General features: G+C 44.2%; 1 protein-coding gene across 9 annotated transcripts in view; it reads left to right on the forward strand.

Moving 5' to 3' along the window:
* Positions 1-21,556, forward strand: part of pcsk5b (proprotein convertase subtilisin/kexin type 5b) — a 171,987-nt gene that overhangs the window by 34,566 nt on the left and 115,865 nt on the right. For all 9 annotated transcript variants that reach the window (XR_003979217.1, XR_003979218.1, XM_030375638.1 and 6 more), the window contains 6 exons: positions 6,452-6,540; positions 7,230-7,402; positions 9,073-9,285; positions 10,041-10,141; positions 15,829-15,932; positions 17,681-17,798. Coding sequence is in view for 7 of the 9 variants with exons in the window: in XM_030375638.1 (XP_030231498.1) it covers positions 6,452-6,540; positions 7,230-7,402; positions 9,073-9,285; positions 10,041-10,141; positions 15,829-15,932; positions 17,681-17,798 (798 nt within the window). In the remaining 2 variants the exon portion in view is untranslated. The remainder of the gene's footprint in view (positions 1-6,451; positions 6,541-7,229; positions 7,403-9,072; positions 9,286-10,040; positions 10,142-15,828; positions 15,933-17,680; positions 17,799-21,556) is intronic.

The raw sequence follows: 21,556 nt of genomic DNA on the forward strand, positions 1-21,556 counted from the left end.
CAAGCAAACTAGCAATGTCAATCATTTCAAGTCTTTTTTAGACAAAATTTACACACTGTACCACAGGTCACCAAAAAACTGTCGGGAACTGGCTGAGCATGCAAAACAACTTGAAGTAAATCTGCAAAAGATTGGGAGGGTCCTTGATGTCAGATGGGCAGCCAGCGGTTTCAGAACTGTGAAAGCTGTATGGAATTCCTACAAAGCCCTGCATCACCACTTCAATGCTGCTTCATTGGATGTCACAAGAGATGAAAATGACAAGGCCATGTACAGGGGTCTTATGACCAAAATGGAGCAAGAGGAATTCCTATGTGATCTAGCCCTCATGTATGACACATTAGAGGAGATCTCCCACCTCTCTCTAAACTTGTAAGAAAGAGGAATGACCCTCACAAGAGCAGACACATTAATGAGACGAACGTATGGTTTCATCAATGATTACCTGTCCAGGTGATAGAAGGCAGGAAGCCCTTCAAGCTGCAGAAAAACACGAGTTCAACGGAATTCAACTAAGAAGCACCCCGAGGGCAAGGCAGATAAACTCATCAGAGTTCCTTCACTCACTCATGGAGAACCTGGAGGAGAGATTGTTCACTAAAGGTTCATCTAGGCAACAGAGTGTGTCAGCTGAAAACAAAGCCCAGTACAGTGAATTACTGGACCACTTTAAAGTTATTTTCCCAGCAAACTAGCCTGTTCCCCTAGAGGAACCGTATGGGGAATCCAAGGTGAAACAACTTGCCCAAAGGTTCAGACTTGATGGAAGAAAAATTCTTGAAGGCTATAGGGATTTCAAGGATAACTCCAGCTTCATCCCAGAAAACCTTGCACCACTCCTCAATATCCACCATCTCATTCCAGTTAGCACTGCTGAGTGTGAGAGGGGGTTCAGCTTAATGAACATAATAGTGTGCCCCCTGAGATGCAGTCTGCACATGGTCACAGTGTCGTCCTTGATGTTCATTCAATTGAATGGCCCACCACTAACAAAGTTCAATCCAACACCGTATGCGAAGTCCTGGCTGGTGAAGCACAGGGGAGCCATGGACCCCAGAACACGTCCCTGCAAGGCAGGACCTGACGTAGAGGACAAGGAGGCCCTCTGGGCACTACTGTGAATAGCATCCATCCTAGGGATGGGCACGAGTAGTAAATTCCAAACTCGAGTGATCGAAGGAATTCCTTGAGGATCAATCGAGTACTCGTTAAATCAAATCTATTTTTAGAATGCAACGCATCTGCAGCAGGAATAGGCCTGATGATGAACGGCAATATTACCAACCATACATGTAATGCTTATTCTCCATCAAAACAGTTAGAGTATTCATTATTTATTTTTTTGCAAACGTTCAAAACACATTTTCCTTACAAAAATAAATATGCGTCTCACAATTTAAATCACGTCGAACCAAGGCCTGTAACAGTTTAAAAAAAACCTAAGTAGCCTAACCATTGCAAATAATTTAAAGCTGCAAATATAACGGCAGCAAATGGACTATGGAAATACTCAGCGTTGTGATCTTCTCTACACGCCCGGGATTACAGCTGCGTCTTGCGGCGGTGAAAATAGCCGACACACTTTCACTTGCTGCGGGTCTGCTTTCCCGAACTCACCGTTGTGTTTCAGGAGCATACGTTGCCGCATAGTACTTTCTGGTAGCTCGATTTTGCTTGGCATATTTTACATTTCACCTTATGATCTCCTATTTCTTTAAAGTATTTCAATTCTTCGCTGCGCTTTGCTTTAACCGCCATCTCTTAACTTTTTGAATTCTGGCGTGCCTGCACACGGCACGGAACGCGCCATGGAAATGGATGCATTTAATTTTCTTTGTGCCCACGTCATGCGTTAGTGGCGCAGACAGAAAATTGATACATTTGCTTCAGAAAACTTTGTTTGTGTGTGCATATGCAAACTCGAGTTTGCCTGTCCACCAACCGAGTTCCTTTGTAACAAGGAGTACTCGAGTAATCGATTCGTCACACCCATCCCTAATCCATACTAATACACACACATACACACATGCCATATATAGATAGTTCTTAATCTACACATACTTTTCTTTACTGTTGAAATTTGAATAAATTGAATAAACTACAAACACATTCATTGACTGTCATTGATTGATTTAATCTGACTTTAATTGATAACATAATGGAATATAGCCAGGCTAGCCTTACAGAGTCGCAACACTTTGCGTTGCATTGCGTTGTGTCGAGGTCGGTCTGATCACAAAATTCATAGTTAACCCACCTCTAATTTGACCACTACAGCCCTGGATGCCGCTGTTTCTTAACGGTGACAGTGCTGCCTCCACACACCTGCTGAACACTCTCGGGGCCAACGATAGCCCGAACGGGACCACTTGGTTTTCTTAGTCCCTGTTCTGAAAAGCGAACCGGAGAAATTTCCGGTGTGCGGGATAGATGGCAATGTGAAAATATGCGTCTGACAGATCGATCGTTACAAACCAATCCCCTGGACGGATTGAACGATGGAGAACTTTGTGTGTTAACATCCTGAACGTGTATTTGCGCAGGTGTCTGTTTAACACACGGAGATCTAATATGGGGCGAAGGGACGAGCTCCCTCTCTTCGGAATGAGAAAATAACGGGAGTAAAAACCCTGTTGGGCTTGCTCGTTCGGGACAGCGCTGATCGCTTGTTTTCGCAGCAGGGACGATATTCCGTCCTCTCGGATTCGTGCCGAATCCCCACTGGCCATAGAAACCAACACGCCGTTGAATCTGGGTGGTTTCCTAGCAAACTGCAGTCTGTAACCCTGGGAAACCGTAGACAGGATCCACGGGTGAACTGCGCATGCGCGCCACTGTTCCACTCGCGTAGCGAGCGGGCTCATGTGATCGCGCCCCAACGACGTCACCCTCGGGACGCAAGGGGAGAGGTCTGCCCTCACAGGAGAAGCGTGAGCTCTCCCCATGAGAATGTAGGGACCAAGACATTGTTTTATTTTGTTTTGTTTTGTGCATTTCACCCTTGGCTCTGGGCCTGGTAGTGAAAATGCAGGATTTATTGTGTGACACTGGGAAAATGCTTGGTGGCACTGTGTCAATCGTTGCCCCTGTCTCAGTTCGCCCTGAACGTGAGGCGAGAGAGACTGAGAAAGGGCCCCTGGAGTACTTGAACATATCCAGGTCCCTGAACCATGGAACTCGGGGCTTTGCTCTACCCCCCCAAGCTTTCTTTTCTTCATGGGAGGGGGAGAGAGAGAAGCTGGGATTGCTAGGTCGCACGCTTCTTCTTCCCCTCCCCGGGGTGGGGAGAGCGGTTCCTGGCTGCCGCAGCAGCGAAGGAGTGTTTGTCCCATAGCCTTGGGTTCTCTGACCTAGGCTGTTGGTCGGCCTGTGGGCCAGCTGCGTGGGCTGGTCTGTAGGCTTTCTGAGGCCTGTTTCCCCCTTGTTTTCCCCTTGCTGTCGCGGCGGCGGCCGCAAAGCCTGACCTCGCTGGCTGGGGTGGGCGGGGAGCCTGTTTTCGGGGAAGGCAGAGATCGAAGGCCTCTCCTTCCTGTTTCCTGAGAGTGCTGGTCTCTCATCTTTTCCAGCGCTGGACCAAACAGACCCTTGGTTGGGTCATATGCAGCATCCATGACCTCGGCTTGCCTCTTGCCGTCGTACAGGTCTCTCTCTGCCCCTTCAGCATCAGGGGCTGCAGGCCATTGAATGCCTAGTTTTGCTGCGGCCCGTTTGCACACCTCGTACAGGTTACCGTCTACCGGTTGTACAGCGTCAGAGGCGCTAGGGGGTCTGGACAGTTGGATCAGAAAAGTGGAGTCGTCCTCCTCCTCCTCAATTCCGTCCATGCCGAGGAGGTCAAAGTTGGCTTCGCCGTCGCCCTCTGCGTCCTCAGTGCCCGGTTCCGCCTCGAGAATTAAATCATCGAATAGCGGGGGCACGAGCGGGGATGCCGCCTCCGTCATGTCCGCCCAGCTCGTTGTCGCGTGGGACTGATGGGTGCTCGTTGAGGCTATAGCGGGGGCACCCGCCAGGCAGGGATCCTGGTTGGTAACCACCGTCACCCTTGGCCTCCTTTCCAGAATTTTCTCCGGAATCGATGTGCAGTGAGCGCATGAATGCGGGTCCGCTAGTGAAGCTTGAGCGTGTTTAATGCCCATGCACGCTATGCACATGAGGTGGGGGTCCCGGCCTGATATGGAGGCCCCACATGACGCGGGGCACAGGCGGGATACAGCCTCCCTAGCCTTCGGCTCCGACCCTTTGGCGGGGGTGGCGGGCGAAGGCATACCGCAGAGTTCACTCGCTGTGATGCGTTCGTTATACTCCGGGTCTTTTGGCTCAGCCAACAAGCTAATGTGTACTGTGCCGTGGTAAGCTCGCCTTGACGCTTTAGCCGATAAGCTACACCGTAAACCAGTGACACCTGTAAACAAATACAGGGTAACCGGAGAAGCAGCTCGCCTTTATGCGGACACTGCCCAGTGGGTGTAGTAACAGATAGCTTCTTACGAAGTTATTACTCAGCCGAACCAGGTTAAAAGCCTATGACTGCGTTCGGCGACGGAATCCTTGACGGCCCGTCTGTGAATTGTTAAGCAGTTTAAAGCTAACCTAGATGAGCTGAGGGAGCTTGAGTAGCTTTCTCACGGGAAGAAAGCGAGAATGATTTGAGGAGGGCGGGTCGACTGTATAAGTGCAGGGGGCGGGACCCTGTGGCACAGTCCGACCTGTCTGTCAAGGACAGACGTGGTGCAATTGGAGCTTCCAGTAGTAGGTCACGCCTAGGCGATTCCCATAGTGAAACACCGAGCGAAGTTAGAAAAAGAACTAAATAATTGTTCAACCATTTGCCTTCGTTCAAAAAATGTAACAAATCTACACACTCATTTCTTCAATAATATCTTCGTTTCAGTTGGTCTCATTGATTTACGTTGACGCTGGAGCGTGAGGATGTTCAGCAGTGTTGCCAGTTTGGGTGTTTTTTACCGCCCTATTGGGCTACATTTAATCATGCACCGGCTACGCTATTCTCTTAAAGAGAATACCATTACTACTACTACCATTAGTACTACAAATTAAGCTACTACGACTACTACATAATCTACTACTACTACTACTTCAGCTACTACTACTACTTCTACTTCAGCTACTACTACTACTACTACTACTACTACTACTACTACTACATCAGCTACTACTACTTCAGCTTCTACTACTGAAGACACAGGCAGGTGGTAAGGAAAATTTCCTTAAGGAAAATAGTGCCATACTGTAACTGACATCCACTCAAGCAGTCCTTTCAGACATCCATGCATAGCTCATATGCCACACTTTGAAGACAGAAACAATGAACATATTATAACTGTATTGATAAGAAATTAAACTGTACAATAAAGTGATATGTTGAAATTATGATCAATAGCCTAATAATGACATTAAATAAAAATACATGGTGACTTGTTCAGGACTTGAAAAAGTTTGGGACTTGGACTCGATTTGGCTTTGGTGTGACTTTGACTTGGACTCTACTTGCCTTTCCCTGTCTTGACATGGGACTCGACTCAGACTTGACTGCTAAGACTTGGGACTTGCCAAACAGTGACTTTGTCCCAACTGTGCGTAAGTGCCAAAGTTATTTAGAACTTGCCGTAGAGCGGGACCCTCTGGCAATGACGTCATCATCTTATTGAACAGATTTTTAGAACAGATAAGTAAACTGAGTGTATTATCTTAGCCCGCCCTTTTGAATGCAGCTTTCATATTTCTTGACAAAAAATTACACCCTGAGAAAAGTGGAATTTGAGGGTGAAACCCTGTTGACTCCCATTCATTCTGCACTCACCGGCGAGCGCCCTCGCATGGGCAGAGATGTGTTACCGCAACCAGTTCAGAGACCGGAAGTTACCAGAGAGTGCCAGTTCCCTTCATATTAGACATTCTCTGGTTAGACTAAGGTGTATACATGCATCTTAATAATCCAGTCATAGTTGGACAAACCCAATAATTCAATTTACATTTGTATTTTAACTGTTGGGCAGGCCCTGGATGTGTTTCATCATTTAGTGTGTGTGGATGCGAATGTTGGTGTCTGGGAAATATTTGCCTGGAGTGACAGCAACTGGTCTTGAAAGAGGCAGTTTTGGGCGTGCATAATTTTTTGTGATTTTTGATCCATGGTTGATTAAACCAATAGCTGGAGCCAAATAGTCTCTAAGGATGTACATAATATTTTGCAAACGGAATAGAAATATTTGTAATCTGTTGGTTTTTGAATTCCACAAGAGGAATGCACAGGTTGCTATGGGTTGACAGGAGTTCATAATTTGTATGTGCGTCCCACTCACCGTGGACAACCATGAGTATCACTGTATATTAATTATTCAATACATGTGCGTCTCTGTGTTTTTGTGGGGGTTGTGTATGCCAGCCGTGGATATGTGCATGTGCTGACCATCCCTGTGTGTCCTCCCAGGCACGGGACGCGGTGTGCGGGTGAGGTGGCGGCGGCAGCTAACAACTCCCACTGCGTGGTGGGGATCGCCTACAACGCCCGGATAGGAGGTGAGCCATCGGCCCCCTGGGCTTCATTCCCTCGAAGCGATTTACTCCTCTGCCTCCTTCTGTGAGGTGGAGCTCTGCTACTAACTTTCCCGTTAGTCTGCAGCGGAGCGGTCAACACACGACGAAGACCGAGGGACCAGACTGGCCCAGACTTAATACTTAACTCCCTCCAACTGTTAAATACCTGCTGCTTGTGGCTGTTGTGGAATGCTTTCATCTCCCCAGTGTTCATTTACAACGGTTGTGAACATACAGGGCTTTATATTTGTACTATAAACTTGTTTATTTCTATATAATTGTATATATTGTTTGTACTGGTAATACAATAAATTATGCAACTTATCTTTTTACAAGTTGCATATCCCCATTCCCAGTGTTGGATTTTACTGTGCATTATTATGATGTTATTCAATTCAATATCTCTTCTCCAAATAACTGTTTTGATAGCTGGATACCAATTAGTTGTTTGTGTTAGTTTGTTCATCTTTAGCCAACATCCCTAATCGCTAGGTTGCGTTGCCTGGGATAACTTAATTACCATCTTATCTCATCTTGTCCTTAAACCAACCTTACAACATTAATTTATAATGATCTTGAACTGGAAGTTTCAATCTAATAGTATGTGACTTGTGGTACCTCCATTGTTGACGGATGTGTTTCCATGGTGAATGATGCTGCATGTTTCCCAGGTGTGCGCATGCTGGATGGCGATGTGACGGACATGGTGGAAGCGAAGTCCCTCAGCCATCAACCACAGCACATCGACATCTACAGCGCCAGCTGGGGCCCCGACGATGACGGCAAGACAGTGGATGGACCCGCGTCGCTGGCCAGACAGGCCTTTGAAAACGGCATTCGCATGGTGGGTGGTCCATTTGGCAAAACTTTTAGCGCTCCCTTTTGGAATTTTGGACATAGGGCCTGATTCCCAAGTTAGCCTTGGTGTTCTTTATCATTGGAGACAGTTTTCAACACATTTCATTCAGTCCTTCTAGTTGCAGAGTTTGCTCGTGCTAGGCTAGTGCACGGCAACGGGAAATACTAGCCTGCTAATGAAACAGTCTTACACACACTACAGTACACCCGAGGCAAATCAACTATAATGATAGAATAATGTTAGAAATAAAACCAACCTTGCATTGCATTTTGAGGGATTTGCTGTGTCTCAGCAACAGTGTTATATTCCTAGTAGTAGGCTACGGCAGCGGCGGACTGATACCCAAGTTAAATTCCGCTGTTGCTGAGAAAGTAGTCCCTCAAAATGCAATGATTCATGCGATGCGCGGTTAGTTTTATTTCTAAGATTATTCAACACAGACAAACACATTTACATCTAGTCTGGCGTTATAATTGATTTTCCTCGGGTGTACTGTGGAGTGGCTTGCGTACCATTTAGCTAAACCTTTAGCTCGCCCATCATGTAATGCTACAGCTACCTGACTATTTCTAATTTCTTTTCTCACTGCATCTTTAAATTCAAAAGAGCAATATTGGCACAGATGCACCAGACGGCTTGGTTTGCTTCACTAGCAGAAAATACTAGTTTGGAATATACTGCCAGTAATTACTTGGTTGGCGTATACTGAGTATATGTATTTGGAATACATTTCTGTAGGTTGAATTATACTGCCAGTGTAATAGTTTGAAATACCTACTTCTAGTTTAGATTATACTGCCAGTGTAATAATTTAGGATACATACTTTTAGTTTGGAGTAAACTCCCAGTGTATTAGTTTGGGATACATCCGTCTCTCGTAGTATTTGGCCAGTATACCTAGTATTCTTTGGAATACGTTCCAACATTTCTACATGAAGGCACAGGGATGGACCATAAGGAACAAATGCATTGGAGTAAGGAGACGTAAGAGAAGTAAAGAGACTTCCATCCAAATAAATATGTTGTCATTGGCTCCAGATATCAAGGTGAGGGTCGTCTGGGCTCTTAGTATCATTATTAGGCTGCACAGCCACAGACTGATCTGCATAGCGTCACGCTCGTTGACTTTTGTTTGACGGCGCGGAACAGTATAAACAGGTGAGCTGGGAAGAATAGAGTTTGATGACGTAAGAAGTACAGGTGGAGAGAGGGAGGGACTGTTGGAGTGAGAGATAGAAGAGTGGAGAATGAGGGACTTGCCTTTTAAGACTAGGCACACAGTGAAGAGGGTTTGTCAGCGGGCCCGTGTGTGTGTTTCTGAACTTAAATGAAAGTGACCGCTGTGTGCGTGTATGTGTGTGTGACAGAACAGTGACAGACTTTATTACAGTCAGTTGGTCTGTGGTCTGTGGAAACGGACTGCTGACCTTATCACAGTGAGTTGGTCTGTGTAAACGACTGCTGACTTTATCATGGTGAGCTGGTTTGTGTAAACGGACGGCTATGGTATGATGGGCTGTGTGATTGGAGCATAAAGATGTGGGCGAACATGGTCTCGAGTGCACCTTCATGAAACGTGACATATGAAAGGTAACCTCACACTCCCAACCCCCCCCTCCCCCCAATCCCCTGATCCCATTCTCATTTCCTCTCAGGGAAGGAAGGGCCGGGGCTCCATCTTTGTCTGGGCGTCGGGTAACGGCGGCCGCAGCCGGGACCACTGCTCGTGCGACGGCTACACCAACTCCATCTATACCATCTCCATCTCCAGCACGGCCGAAAGCGGCCGAAAACCCTGGTACCTGGAGGAGTGCTCCTCCACGCTCACCACCACCTACAGCAGCGGGGAGAACTACGACCGCAAGATTGTTAGTGTGTGTGTGTGTGTGTGTGTGTGTGTGTGTGTGTGTGTGTGTGTGTGTGTGTGTGTGTGTGTGTGTGTGTGTGTGACTTGCCTGTGAACCGGGCTTAGACAGTTGGGCCTTATCTGCTGCTAGCTTGTCTGGTGGTTTCTTGTCACATTCCCCATGTCAATCTCACACCAGCATAAACAAACAGAACTACACACTTCAAAAGGTTTTCTGTGTGGGGAGTTGTGTTGTCATCCCCTTCCCCTGCATCGTTATGAAGGCCCCTACACCAGCCTCCCCTGGGGCATACACTGCCATCTGCCTCCGTCACCACCACACCACTCGTCGGCCCCTTACAAAACCATGTGTTTGGATAATCCCTTGTAAATCTTGGAGGAGAGGTCATGCTGGAAGCCTGCCAAACTGTTCCGGGCTGGCTGGCTAAACTGACCACTAGGATAATGCTGTTAGACAGGAACCTACTGCAATCTTTAAATATTTTCTACCATTTATTTATTTTTCTTGAATATTTCTGGAAAATGGGTCCACACGTGCACAAACATGTGTACATGCACCTCACATTTCACATTTCTGTGTTCCTGCAGTGAGGCATGTCTGAGCTGAAATGTGATTTTCAGGTGTGGCTGAATGCCTTAATCTTTGTCTTTCCCTTTTTTTGACTTCCTCTGATACGCTTTCCCTATCCACTTCTCTATCCGTCACACTCCATATCACTCTCTCACCCCTCCCTCTCTCTCGGTCTCTCTTTCTAGATAACAACAGACCTGAGGCATCGGTGCACCGACAGTCACACAGGGACGTCTGCCTCAGCCCCCATGGCCGCAGCTATCATCGCCTTGGCTCTAGAAGCAAAGTAAGATCCACTTGACTTCCTTCCAGTGCTCCTCCCCCTTTCCCCTGGACTGCCCAATAACATCCACCCACCCTCCAACACACACACTGATCCACTTAAACGGCTCAACCGCAGCGCTTCGTGCATTTGTTGACTTAATATTGTTTATGAACAGATCACTCAGAGATGGAACATACAGCTACAGACTCTAAAGCTACAGACCATACAGATACAGGCCGTACAGCTACAGACCATACAGCTACATACCATACAGCTACAGACCATACAGCTACAGACCATACAGCTACAGACCATACAGACCATACAGCTACAGACCATACAGCTACAGACCATACAGCTACAGACCATACAGCTACAGACCATACAGCTACAGACCATACAGACCATACAGCTACAGACCATACAGCTACAGACCATACAGCTACAGACCATACAGCTACAGACCATATAGCTACAGACCATACAGCTTCAGACCATACAGCTACAGACCATACAGCTACAGACCATACAGCTACAGACCATACAGCTACAGACCATACAGCTACAGACCATACAGCTACAGACCATACAGCTACAGACCATACAGCTACAGACCATACAGCTACAGACCATACAGCTACAGACCATACAGCTACAGACCATACAGCTACAGACCATACAGCTACAGACCATACAGCTTCAGACCATACAGCTTCAGTTCGGTTTTTCAACCAGTATGCTGGGAGATGCGTCTCTTCCCACAAGTAGTAGTGGGTGTTCCAGACCTTATTATGGGTTTAAACTGGAACCAATAGGATTGGAGGTTCTCACACATTGTGTTCAAAGGGACCATGCTAAGGCCAGACCCAATAGGAACACGTCACTCTCAAACGTCTGAGTTGAATACATAATGGGGTAAGTGATAATTAAAAAAAAAAAAAAAGATATGGCCAAAATGCACACTTTGATGTCACCCCTTGAAGAAGTAAAACCCTATGTGTCTGTCCTCTGGTCCCATCGATGGGGATGCCTCGGTCTGTTTCTGACAAAGGCCATGCGACCCAAACAGCTGCCAAAACAGGCTGTAGCCTCGCTTAAAGCAATTTGAGCCTCAATCAATCTAGCCACATCAAACCGGTCGTTTGCAGCATAGGGTTAGGTTTAGGCAAGGCTGTTTTCTGTTCTTATCTCTGGACCTCCGGGTCATTCACACAGGTCCTCAGATCGGTTCTTAGGCCTGTGGCCTTTTTCCACCGCATCCCAAAGGAGGATATCTCTGTAAACTTTAAGGAAATTAAGTGATACAATTTGATCTGACACACTGACCAAAGTTATGGGGCTGAATTCAATAGACTTATTATTATTGCAATGTTTTTTGTAATTGTGATTGTATTGATTCCTGACTACAGCTCTCTGAGACCTTAAGGACTGAGGTCCAGATGAATTTCTGCAGGCAGAGCTTCTAGCTGGACCTGTTGTCACATGTTGCTCTGCTTAACTCTCGGGATGACACTTAATTTAACCTTTGTAATCCCTTGAGGATAAAAATAGTCCAGTCATTTTATGAAAAAAGGTCAAACAAAACAGAAGCAAGCTCAACTGATTTTGTGTCCTCAATATGTCCTGAGTAAGGGAAAAAAAGCCCAGAAAATTCCCATTAGGGGAAAGTTTTGAAAAAGACCCCAATATAGCCTTTTAATACGCCTATTCATTATTTTTCTCACGTGAATAGGGTAAAACTGTTAACATTTAGATATCACCATGACATTTACTGAGTTGATTCCTTGCATGAAGACAAACAAAATATTATATTACAAGGTTTTTGAAATTGTTTGTTAACATGGCCAAAACGGTGCATAATCTAATATCGTATTTTTTTGTCCAGCCAATGAAATGACTGGACTAAAAAGGATTATCACACGTCGTCCGGCTCAGTCCCTTCATTTCCCAGATTGGCATTTGTAATTCTGCAAACGCAGACCAAGTGAAGGGGGATATGCCTGTGAGAGTACGTTTATAGAAGTAGTTGAGCGATTAGGATGTTATCAGTTGGCTGCTGATTTAAATGGACTAGGGCTGACTGTCATAAACACCAGCAAGGCGCCAGCAGTGGAGCAGGGCTATTCTCTGCTGTATGTCAATATGCTGGCTGTATCACAAAGGTCATATGCTCTTTACTCTGTGGGTTGAAGACAACAATACATTATTATTGTTTTTATATTTGGTTTTGGTTTTTCATTTCCCCCAAATCCCCAGAAAACGTATTTATTTTACTATACAATCTAATCTTTGTAACGATTTTGATATCCCCAAATCCAAAATGGGCGAGAATTGGGTTCCAACTAAAATATGACCTGATAAGGCCTGATCTACTAAGATTATAGATTACATTATATAAACCCTCTGCTGTATGTTACTTATTTTTTTTACCAGAACCTCCTTAACTCTACTTTCCAGTTAGTTTTGGCATGTGTGTGTTAAAAAATGGGGGTTTATGAATGTAAAACAACGTTGCTTAAATTAAGTGTAAGGACTGATGCCATCTCCCTCCTGAAATTCTGTAAGTCAAAAAATGTCTTATCTTCTTAAGACTATACCATTAAACTCCTTGCCACCAAGGTCAAAATACATAAATTAATCCATTCTCAGCAGGTCCCATGTCCCTGATGAGAAGGGTAGCTAAACAGACCTTCACCACCTCCTTCAACCCTCTCAGATCCCTTTGTTCCTTGTGTTTACACAGGGAACCACAGGACGCAGTATCAGGAATACTGCCATGTTATTTCTGCCATCAATGGCTTAGCCCTGTGTGCTTCTATATTAATAATATTGACCAGTTTTATAGGCTGTCCCCAGCCTAGATAACGATGCCAAATTCTATTTTAATGAATGGCCATGAAGCATTCATAGAACCATAATTACACAGGGGAAGATAAGCCTATTAATATTGATCAGAGTCTATTTAAACTACTCATGGAATTTTCTCTTCATCTCCTTTTACGAGAGATATCCTCTTTTCTGTGTGTGTGTGTGTTAGGGGTGTAACGGTACACTGAAGTCACGGTTCGGTTCATACCTCGGTTCAGACATCACGGTTCGGTACGAGTTCGGTACAATGAAGGGAAAAGAAAAAACAAAATGCAGAAGGCAATTCTTTTTTATTGTGCACGTCTCAGGTTGTACCACCTAGTGTCATACAGTCTCTCCCCTGAGCTAGCTGCAACAGCCGCAACTGTGTAATCTAAGATGTAAAAAGTAAACAATAAGTACCCCTCATCATCTCCAGACTCCATCCGTAACTTGTAGTGCTGTCAGTTTAACGCGTTATTAACGACGTTAACGCAAACAAATTTTAACGGCGTTAATTTTTAATCGAGCAATTAACGCTCTTTTGGCTTGGTAAACGTTGCAGTTTTTTCACCTGCTGTCTAGCAACAACTTGTCACGTTAGAAAAAAACTACAAAGCCATATCGGATCTAGCTACACCGGAAACAAAACAACAAGCACGCTGCACCAACAATGTTGTTATCCCACAGTAATCACCCCGACTGCCCTGAAACGTTAACGGCCCACCAGGAATTTGTGTGTGTGTGTGTGTGTGTGTGTGTGTGTGTGTGTGTGTGTGTGTGTGTGTGTGTGTGTGTGTGTGTGTGTGTGTGTGTGTGTGTGTGTGTGTGTGTGTGTGTGTGTGTGTGTGTGTGCGCATTAGTCGATAGCCTGGTAATGTGTATAGGCCTACGTACAGTAGGAATATTCATACTGGTTTAAATAATAAATGTTATAGTATTTCCTATCTTTGCTGAGCAAGAGTTTTTTTCGAAAGTTCAGTGATTGAAACAAATAAATTCCTGGGCTATTGAAGTTTTATGGTAGGCCTACCACTGTCATGCACCTACCCGATGTCAAGTGGACCGGGTTGAATTCACTGCGGGTCTCTCTTCTTACTGTCCTTCTCAACACTGATCTCACGAAAAGGCTAGCAGCACGAAATCAAGGGATATTTAGAATAGAAAAAAATGTGTACATATTTGGATCGCTTGACAGCACTAGTAACTTGTAAAAAAAATAAGACAATCAGTTATAAAACTGAAAATGCAAATGTCTTATATATGAAAGTGCAAAGTACACAGAATAACAGCCACTACGAGCCAGTGCCCCAATGAGCTTTTCACAAGCGTGCCGTTTTTTAGAGGCGGGTCGAGGGTGGGGGTGTTGCCCTGAGCAGCTTGCGGCCACTGTACCATGCACTCGTGTTTACGGATGTATCGTAATGGGCTTTTGTCTGTGTTCTGTAAGTATTCTAGAACACTCAGGGTGCTCCAGCGGGAGTCCTGGTGCTCTATATCTAAATAATATCTTACTATGCACGGATATCTAGATCATATAATATATATTATCATGGCCAAAAGCTGTTGGCGCTTCCAGACGATATTATGAATCTCAAACAACTGCGTCAGGTTCTCCGACGTCTCTGGTTCTTCCACTTCCAAAACAATCTGAAGTAGACTTAACTTTGGGATAGTTGCCCGCGATTATTGACCGCGATTGTCTCCCGCCGGAACCCCGCAGCGGGCAGTGCCGAGGTGGTGGTGCCTCGGAAGTGGGCAGGGGGCAAATTCCTTTCTCCTCCATGTTGCGGTTCATGAACTTCAGGGAGTCTAATCCAAAGTTCCTTTCCCCCGATTCTTTCTCAACCATGGCTTTGATAACCCCCACCACGAGTCTCGTTGTGGAAATACCAGAGACGTCAATGAACCCGACGTGTTATGCGCCATAACGCGCTCGGCCACCTAGGTGCCAATCAGGTCTGCAGTTTAGTTGTCCCTGAAGAACTCGCTTATCTAACATTAGATCTGCATTACATTAATTAATTTGCACGCCAGTTTATTTTAATTGTATACCGTGTATTCTCCGTATAAATCCATGCACCGAACCATATCGTCCGTACCGATTCGGTTCAATACGAATACATGTATCGTTACACCCCTAGTGTGTGTGTGTGTGTGTTTCTCATTTCCTAGCTAAACACTTGTGAAAATTATGAAAGCTAGACATTTTCATAATTTCCATATATTTCATCCTGAAATTCCTACAATATGGCTATGGTTGGTCTTGGTTTGTTCATACAGATTTAATTAATTCCAAATATTCTTATAGTAGAAGTCTTCCATTGTCCTGTACAGCCTATATTAGACACCTTGACGGCTGCAGACCATGAGTGTGTATACAGTAAAATCTGTAGAAGGTCTGCTGTCGAAGTGTGTGTTGTTTCTACTATAGCACAGTCAACACCGAGCATGGCTTCTGCGTGTCTGGCCAGTATTACTCTACTTGTTTGGGTGGTGTCTGAGGGGGGGGACATAGGGGGCATATGCCAGCCAGAGCATCTGTCTGTCATATGAGATGCAGAGGAGGAAAGGGATTCCCAGGGAAACTTGGTGACCCACTTCTTCTGGCCTTCTCCTTATTTAAATGGATTTGGGCATCAAAGGAGACAGACATATGGCAGCCATCCCGTGACGGATCTCACGTGAGATCTAAGGGAGATGGGTGGGTGCGTGGGCGGCTGGCTGTTGGATGGGTGTGTGCCGGGCATGGCTGTTGAATGTCTCTAATTTTCTCCCAGTTGTCTTGCACACCTATGTTATTACTTGGACACACACAAACGCACGTGTGTTTTTTAAACAGTTGTGTTCCATCTCTGCAGCCCGGTGCTGACTTGGCGGGACGTGCAGCACATCATCGTGAAGACTTCCAGAGCAGGACACCTCAACGCGCCCGACTGGAAGACCAATGCAGCTGGTTATAATGGTGAGTACACACACAGAAAAAAAATATATGGATGTAGCATTTACACACGACAGTTTTGAGTTTGTAGATTGCGTTCTGCGTTCTCGAGTGTTGCATTGTTGGAGAGATTGTCGCCAGCATAAGATACAATACATATTAGGCACATTTAGGGTTGTACTTGAATAGCCACTTTGCGCTAATCTATGGCCAAAACTAAATATCATTCAATCCTTAATAACCTTTTAATGAAATATAATTGTCAACCAGGACCTCAATAAATACAATACATACTGCCAGCGGCCTGTAAGATTGACCATGTGGTGTTCCTGTGTCTGTGTGTGTGTGGGGGTGGGGGGGTGGGTGTGAGACATGCATTAATAATCAATGCTAACAGATGGGGAGTGTGTTATGTAGAGGCTATGTAACGGAGTCTATCCAACTTTAAAAGGCCAATAATTGTACTGTTTGTTCAAGCTTGTTTGAATTGAGTTCTCCAGCTTCCATGTTGCCTTCTTGTTCATTGTGGAGTCTGAGGAGATATGACATCTCCTTCCCTTTCAGACAGAATGTGTTTGGCGCTGCTGCTCTGCAGGCCAGCTGGCCCAGTTACTAGTTCTGGCCAAGATGAAGTCATTATAATGTTAACACAAGATTCATGCAGATGTTGTACAAATGGAGAGCAAGGCCATGCCATCAAATCTATTTAAACATGACTAGGGATGCACCGAATATTCGGCCACCAAAAATGGCCCAAAACAACTTTTTGGTTTCGGCCAAAGGCCGAAAAATAAAACAACCAGTGTGGAATGAGCCGGGTACGCTTCTAAAAAAAAGAGGGATTAAAAAAGAGCTGCACGTAAGTTTGTTTACGACTACCTGACTATAAGGGGAGATGAAAAAAGGTCTGCATGCACTTGTAAACAACTAAATGACAATAAACGGAGATGAAAAAAGAGCCGAGCGCACCTGTTAAAAACAAAATAGGGGAGAGCCGGGTCGATTGAAACACTTTTCGGTTAAACGTCTTTTTCAAAGATGGCGTTACGTATACAAATAATTTCAACATGTGATCAACAACTCACATGTGTGTTCTCTTAGTTACAAGTGTAATTTAATACATATGTTGAATGATCGAGCTGTTTTTAACTTTGAACGTAAGTTGACATTTGTTTCAAACGCCCCGCCTAGCCGGGACGTTTGAAACACACATGCGGGACGAATGAAACAGCATATTTTAAAATGAAACTATTGACCTTACTCTTGTTTTTATGCAACATACCGGACAACATAGTAGTGTACTCGTCATTGCTAAAATTTCACATAATTCCGCATAATATAAGTAGGTCAAAATATATTTTTGGAATTGTTTTTTCTTATTGAAAAGCAAGACAAAAAAGTTGATAAAGGACATTTAATTGTTTGATTTATGCAATGGTGAACAATTAAAGCAAAATGAATGAAAAACAGCAAAAGCCACATTCGGTATTCGGTTTCGGCTTTCGGCCAATTGTTTCAGTATATTTTCATTTCGGAGCATCCCTAAACATGACCACCTTTAATTCCACCTGGTTTTCAAAACAGTGGCATTATCGGATACAAATGTTGTGGAATCTCCAGTAAAATGGAACTATACTTGTATAGAATCTATATATTCTATATTACCTGACCACTTCAAAAGTAAGAAAAACTATAGACATTGTTCATCAAAAAAACAGCCAACTGTATTCTGATTGGCTGTGGTGTTTGACGGACATCCTGTCATGTTTCAGTCAGCCACTTGTACGGCTTCGGCCTGATGGACGCAGAGGCCATGGTGAAGGAGGCGGAGCGATGGAAGCAGGTTCCTGCCCAGCACATCTGCGTGGAGAGCGCTGACCGACAGATCAGGTAGAACATGCACATGTCTGTACTCCAATGTACACGAACGCCAGGTAGGATTAAATAACTAACCAGCGGGCCATCCTAGCTCAAAAGGCTGAATTGTCCCTAACTGTTACAGCTCTTATAGCCGGAGGTTGGGATGGAGCTCTTTCCACCTCCGGCTCTAGCCGTAATCATTCCTCCTTCGTCTTTCATCTGATTAGACATAGCCGATTTAGCTGAGTGAGTACAGGGTCTTGTGGAGACCACTCGGGGATGAACAAACTCGACTCAAAATAGCTGTGCAAGGAGGAAGCGAACAAGAGTGAATAGGGCCCATATAAATATAACCTGTCCACACCAGTGTGTGTTATTTAGACCCCTGTGTGATAGAGAGTAAAGTTCTGCAAGCTGCACTGATAAGGGCCAGGCATTAGTTCCCCTGTGCTTGTTTGAACCTAAGACCTTACACTCACACTCACACACACGCAGTCGGGTGAGCAAGAGTCTTTACAGCTTGTTGGATTGGATTGGATATGTGGCTGCCAGTTTGTGTGAATCACTGTCTCTGTCTCTTTGCCTCCCTGTTACTCTGTCTCTCTCTCCGTCTCTGTCCCTCTCTCCGTCTCTGTCTGTCAATTCAATTCAATTCAAAAAAGCTTTATTGGCATGAGAAATATACATTTGCATTGCCAAAGCAGGTAAACAATAAAATAAACAGCGTTATAAAATAAAAAGTACAAAGGTCAGGTACAAAATATAATATATAATAAGTATAAAAAGTTAAATGCAAAAAATCTATGCATTCAAATGTTATACTATAAAAAATACTATAAAAAGTAATATGTGCAATATTATAAAAATTACAAAAATCACAGTATCTCGTATAAAAAAATAAATTAAAGATACACTTTAAATACACAGTATTAATACACAGTATTTACATTATGGAGGATGTGTGCAGCAGTGCAATTGTGTGAAGACTGAGTCCAGGGGGATGAGTCTATGGGGAGTTTGAGGTCCTTCTCTCAAGTGACGAATCTTGCTGCTGTGTTCATACATTGTTGTATTTCTCCCAACAGGAATGGCAGTTTGTGAGCATCTGGAGTGTCTTTGAAGTCCTTGCATGACTTTGTAATCTTTGGGTAGTGTGTTTTCCTGATGTCTTCGTATGACTGGAAGGAAGTCAGGAAGTGCAGTTCTGTTTTTAGTTGGTTGTGTGTGCAGTGGGAGCTGTCTTCTCTTGCCAGGTCTGTCTGTGGTGTCCCTTCTCGATGGCCAGGCTGTGTTCGCTGAGTATGTATCTGGTCAAGGATTTCCACTTTTCTGGCTCTAACTCTCTGTTGGTAAGAGCCTTGTTGTGGAGTGTGTTGCTGTCGCTTTCCTTAAGGTGGTTATACAATTGTAGGGCTCTCTTCTGAATTTTAATAACGATAGGATATCGTCCTAATTCTGCTCTGCATGCATTATTTGTTTTCTTTCTTTGGACTTTTAGCATTGATTTGCAGAATTTTGCATGAAGAGGTTCAATTTGATGTTTATCCCATTTTATAAAATCTTGGTTGGTGAGTGGGCCCCAGACTTCATAGCCGTAGAGCGTAATGGGCTCTATCACTGAGTCAAATATTTTTAGCCAGATCTTAATTGGGATGTCTAGTTTGATGTCTAGTATTGATCTTTTTATGGCATAAAATGCCCCCCCTTGCCATGTCTCTCAGGTCATTAACATCTTTGTTGAAATTTCCTGTGGCGTTCATGTTTATGCCAACGTAGGTATAGTTTTTTTTTTTTATATCATTATTTTGGTTTGACTAAGGTTCACTGTCAGGGTGTGCAGAAGATCTAGGTGCTGCTGTAAGCCTTCTTTGGTTGGGGACAGCAGCACCAGGTCATCTACAAACAGCAGACATTTGATTTCGGTGTCTATCGGTGTTATGCCGTGGGTTGCAGACTGTTCTAATTCCCTTGCTAGTTGGTTAATGTATATGTTGAACAGGGTTGGACTCAAGCTGTATCCCTGTCTCACACCCCGGCTTTGTGGGAAAAAGTCTGTGTTCCTTTCCTATCTTGACTGCACATTTTTTGTTTGTGTACATCAGGGGTCGGCAATCCTGATCACGGGTGCCACCACTGGCACGCAGCAGCATAATCATTGGCACACTTGCAAAAAAAGATATGTACAGTGTTGGGGTAACTTAATTTGTAACGCATACATAACCAAAGCGTTACAAAGTAACGCGTTACTGTAACAATTTAACTTTTTTGGGTAACGATAACGAAGTAAAGTAACGCATTGCATTTAAAATATCGGTAACTACACTACTTTACTAGACTATAGTAAAACGCTTTCCTGCGTTACCCAAGCCGTGTTTGCCTGCGTGTAAAGTTCTGTTGTGGTGCGTGCATGTGTGCTGCCTGTGTGTCTTCAGCGCCTGCTTGCCTCGGCACGTTGCCATAGCGATTGATTTCAGTGACGTAGCTGCTTGTGCGAAGGAGTGTTCAAGTGTTGGAGCGTAGAAGCAGGTGACACAGAAAGACAGGCTGGTTGCAGGGTTCATTGTAGAAGACATGCTACCGCTTGCGACTATTGAATCGGCCCGCTTTAGAAAAAGACTAGATAAAATACCTGCGACTCGCAAGCCAACATCCGACAGGAAAACATTTTCCCATTACCTGAACAAGTGTTATACCGACATGGAATCGAAGCTCAAAATAATTTTAGAGTCCTCCCTGGATCATATGTCCACCACCGCGGACATTTGGTCCGCCAACAACAAAAGTTACTTAGGAATGACGGTGCACTGGATAGACAGCATTACTTTAAAACTTGAAAATGCTTCTCTTGCCTGCAAGAGGGTGAGAGGAAGACACACTTACGATGTCATATCTTGCAAAATAGATCAGGTTCATTCAGCCTTTGGACTACATAAAGTAACAGCATGTGTCACCGCCGCTTAAGTGCATTTCTGTTTTAATTGTATGGGATAAAGTGACCCTTTTATATTTTTCATTGATTTTTGTTCTCATGTTTCCCAAAGCCTGTGTTTTGAAACGTGTGTTGCTACTGATTGTCCTCACCATAACCTACTTTATCCTGTTGTTTGTGGATTTTACAGTGAGGCATTTCTTTGTGCAGACAGGAATATTGTTCTTTCATATGGTTTTATATGCTATTTTATATAGATTTATACAATAAGCACTAAGTGATGATAGGGCTATGATGTTTGTCCATGTATCTACAGTAAATTAAGAAACGGGAAAGTAAAGTAATAAGTAGGGAAGTTACTTTTCAAATGCAGTAACTAGTAAAGTAATTTCATTACAATTTACAGAAGTAATAAGTAACTAATTTATTTTTTGAGTAACTACCCCAATACTGAATATATCTTTTATATAATTTTTCTCGCTGTAATGCGGCAGCATAATCATTTGCACACTTGGAAAAAATAAATGAATAATATTCTCGTCTCCCCTGCAATTAAAAGCAATGACTTTAAGTGAGACATGTCTGTCTTAACTGCGCCACACGCGCACATTTCCCACGGTGGACGCTTTGCGCTGTGCGTGGCCGCTTTCCTCAGTGCCAACATTTCAGCGGCAGCAGGATTCTACTTGGCTAAGATGATGGTGCCGCCAACTAAGAAAGTCAAGTTGAGGGTATTTCAGCCATTATGGGCAGAAGACTTTGATTTTGTTTTTCAAAAGGGCCATGCTGTGTGCACTTTATGTTTCGAAAATGTTGTATGCCGAACCTCCAATGTCAAGCGGGGGATCGACATCAGCAA

Source organism: Gadus morhua, chromosome 13 (genome assembly GCF_902167405.1).
Source record: "Gadus morhua chromosome 13, gadMor3.0, whole genome shotgun sequence".
In the NCBI taxonomy this organism is placed as follows: Eukaryota; Metazoa; Chordata; class Actinopteri; order Gadiformes; family Gadidae; genus Gadus; species Gadus morhua.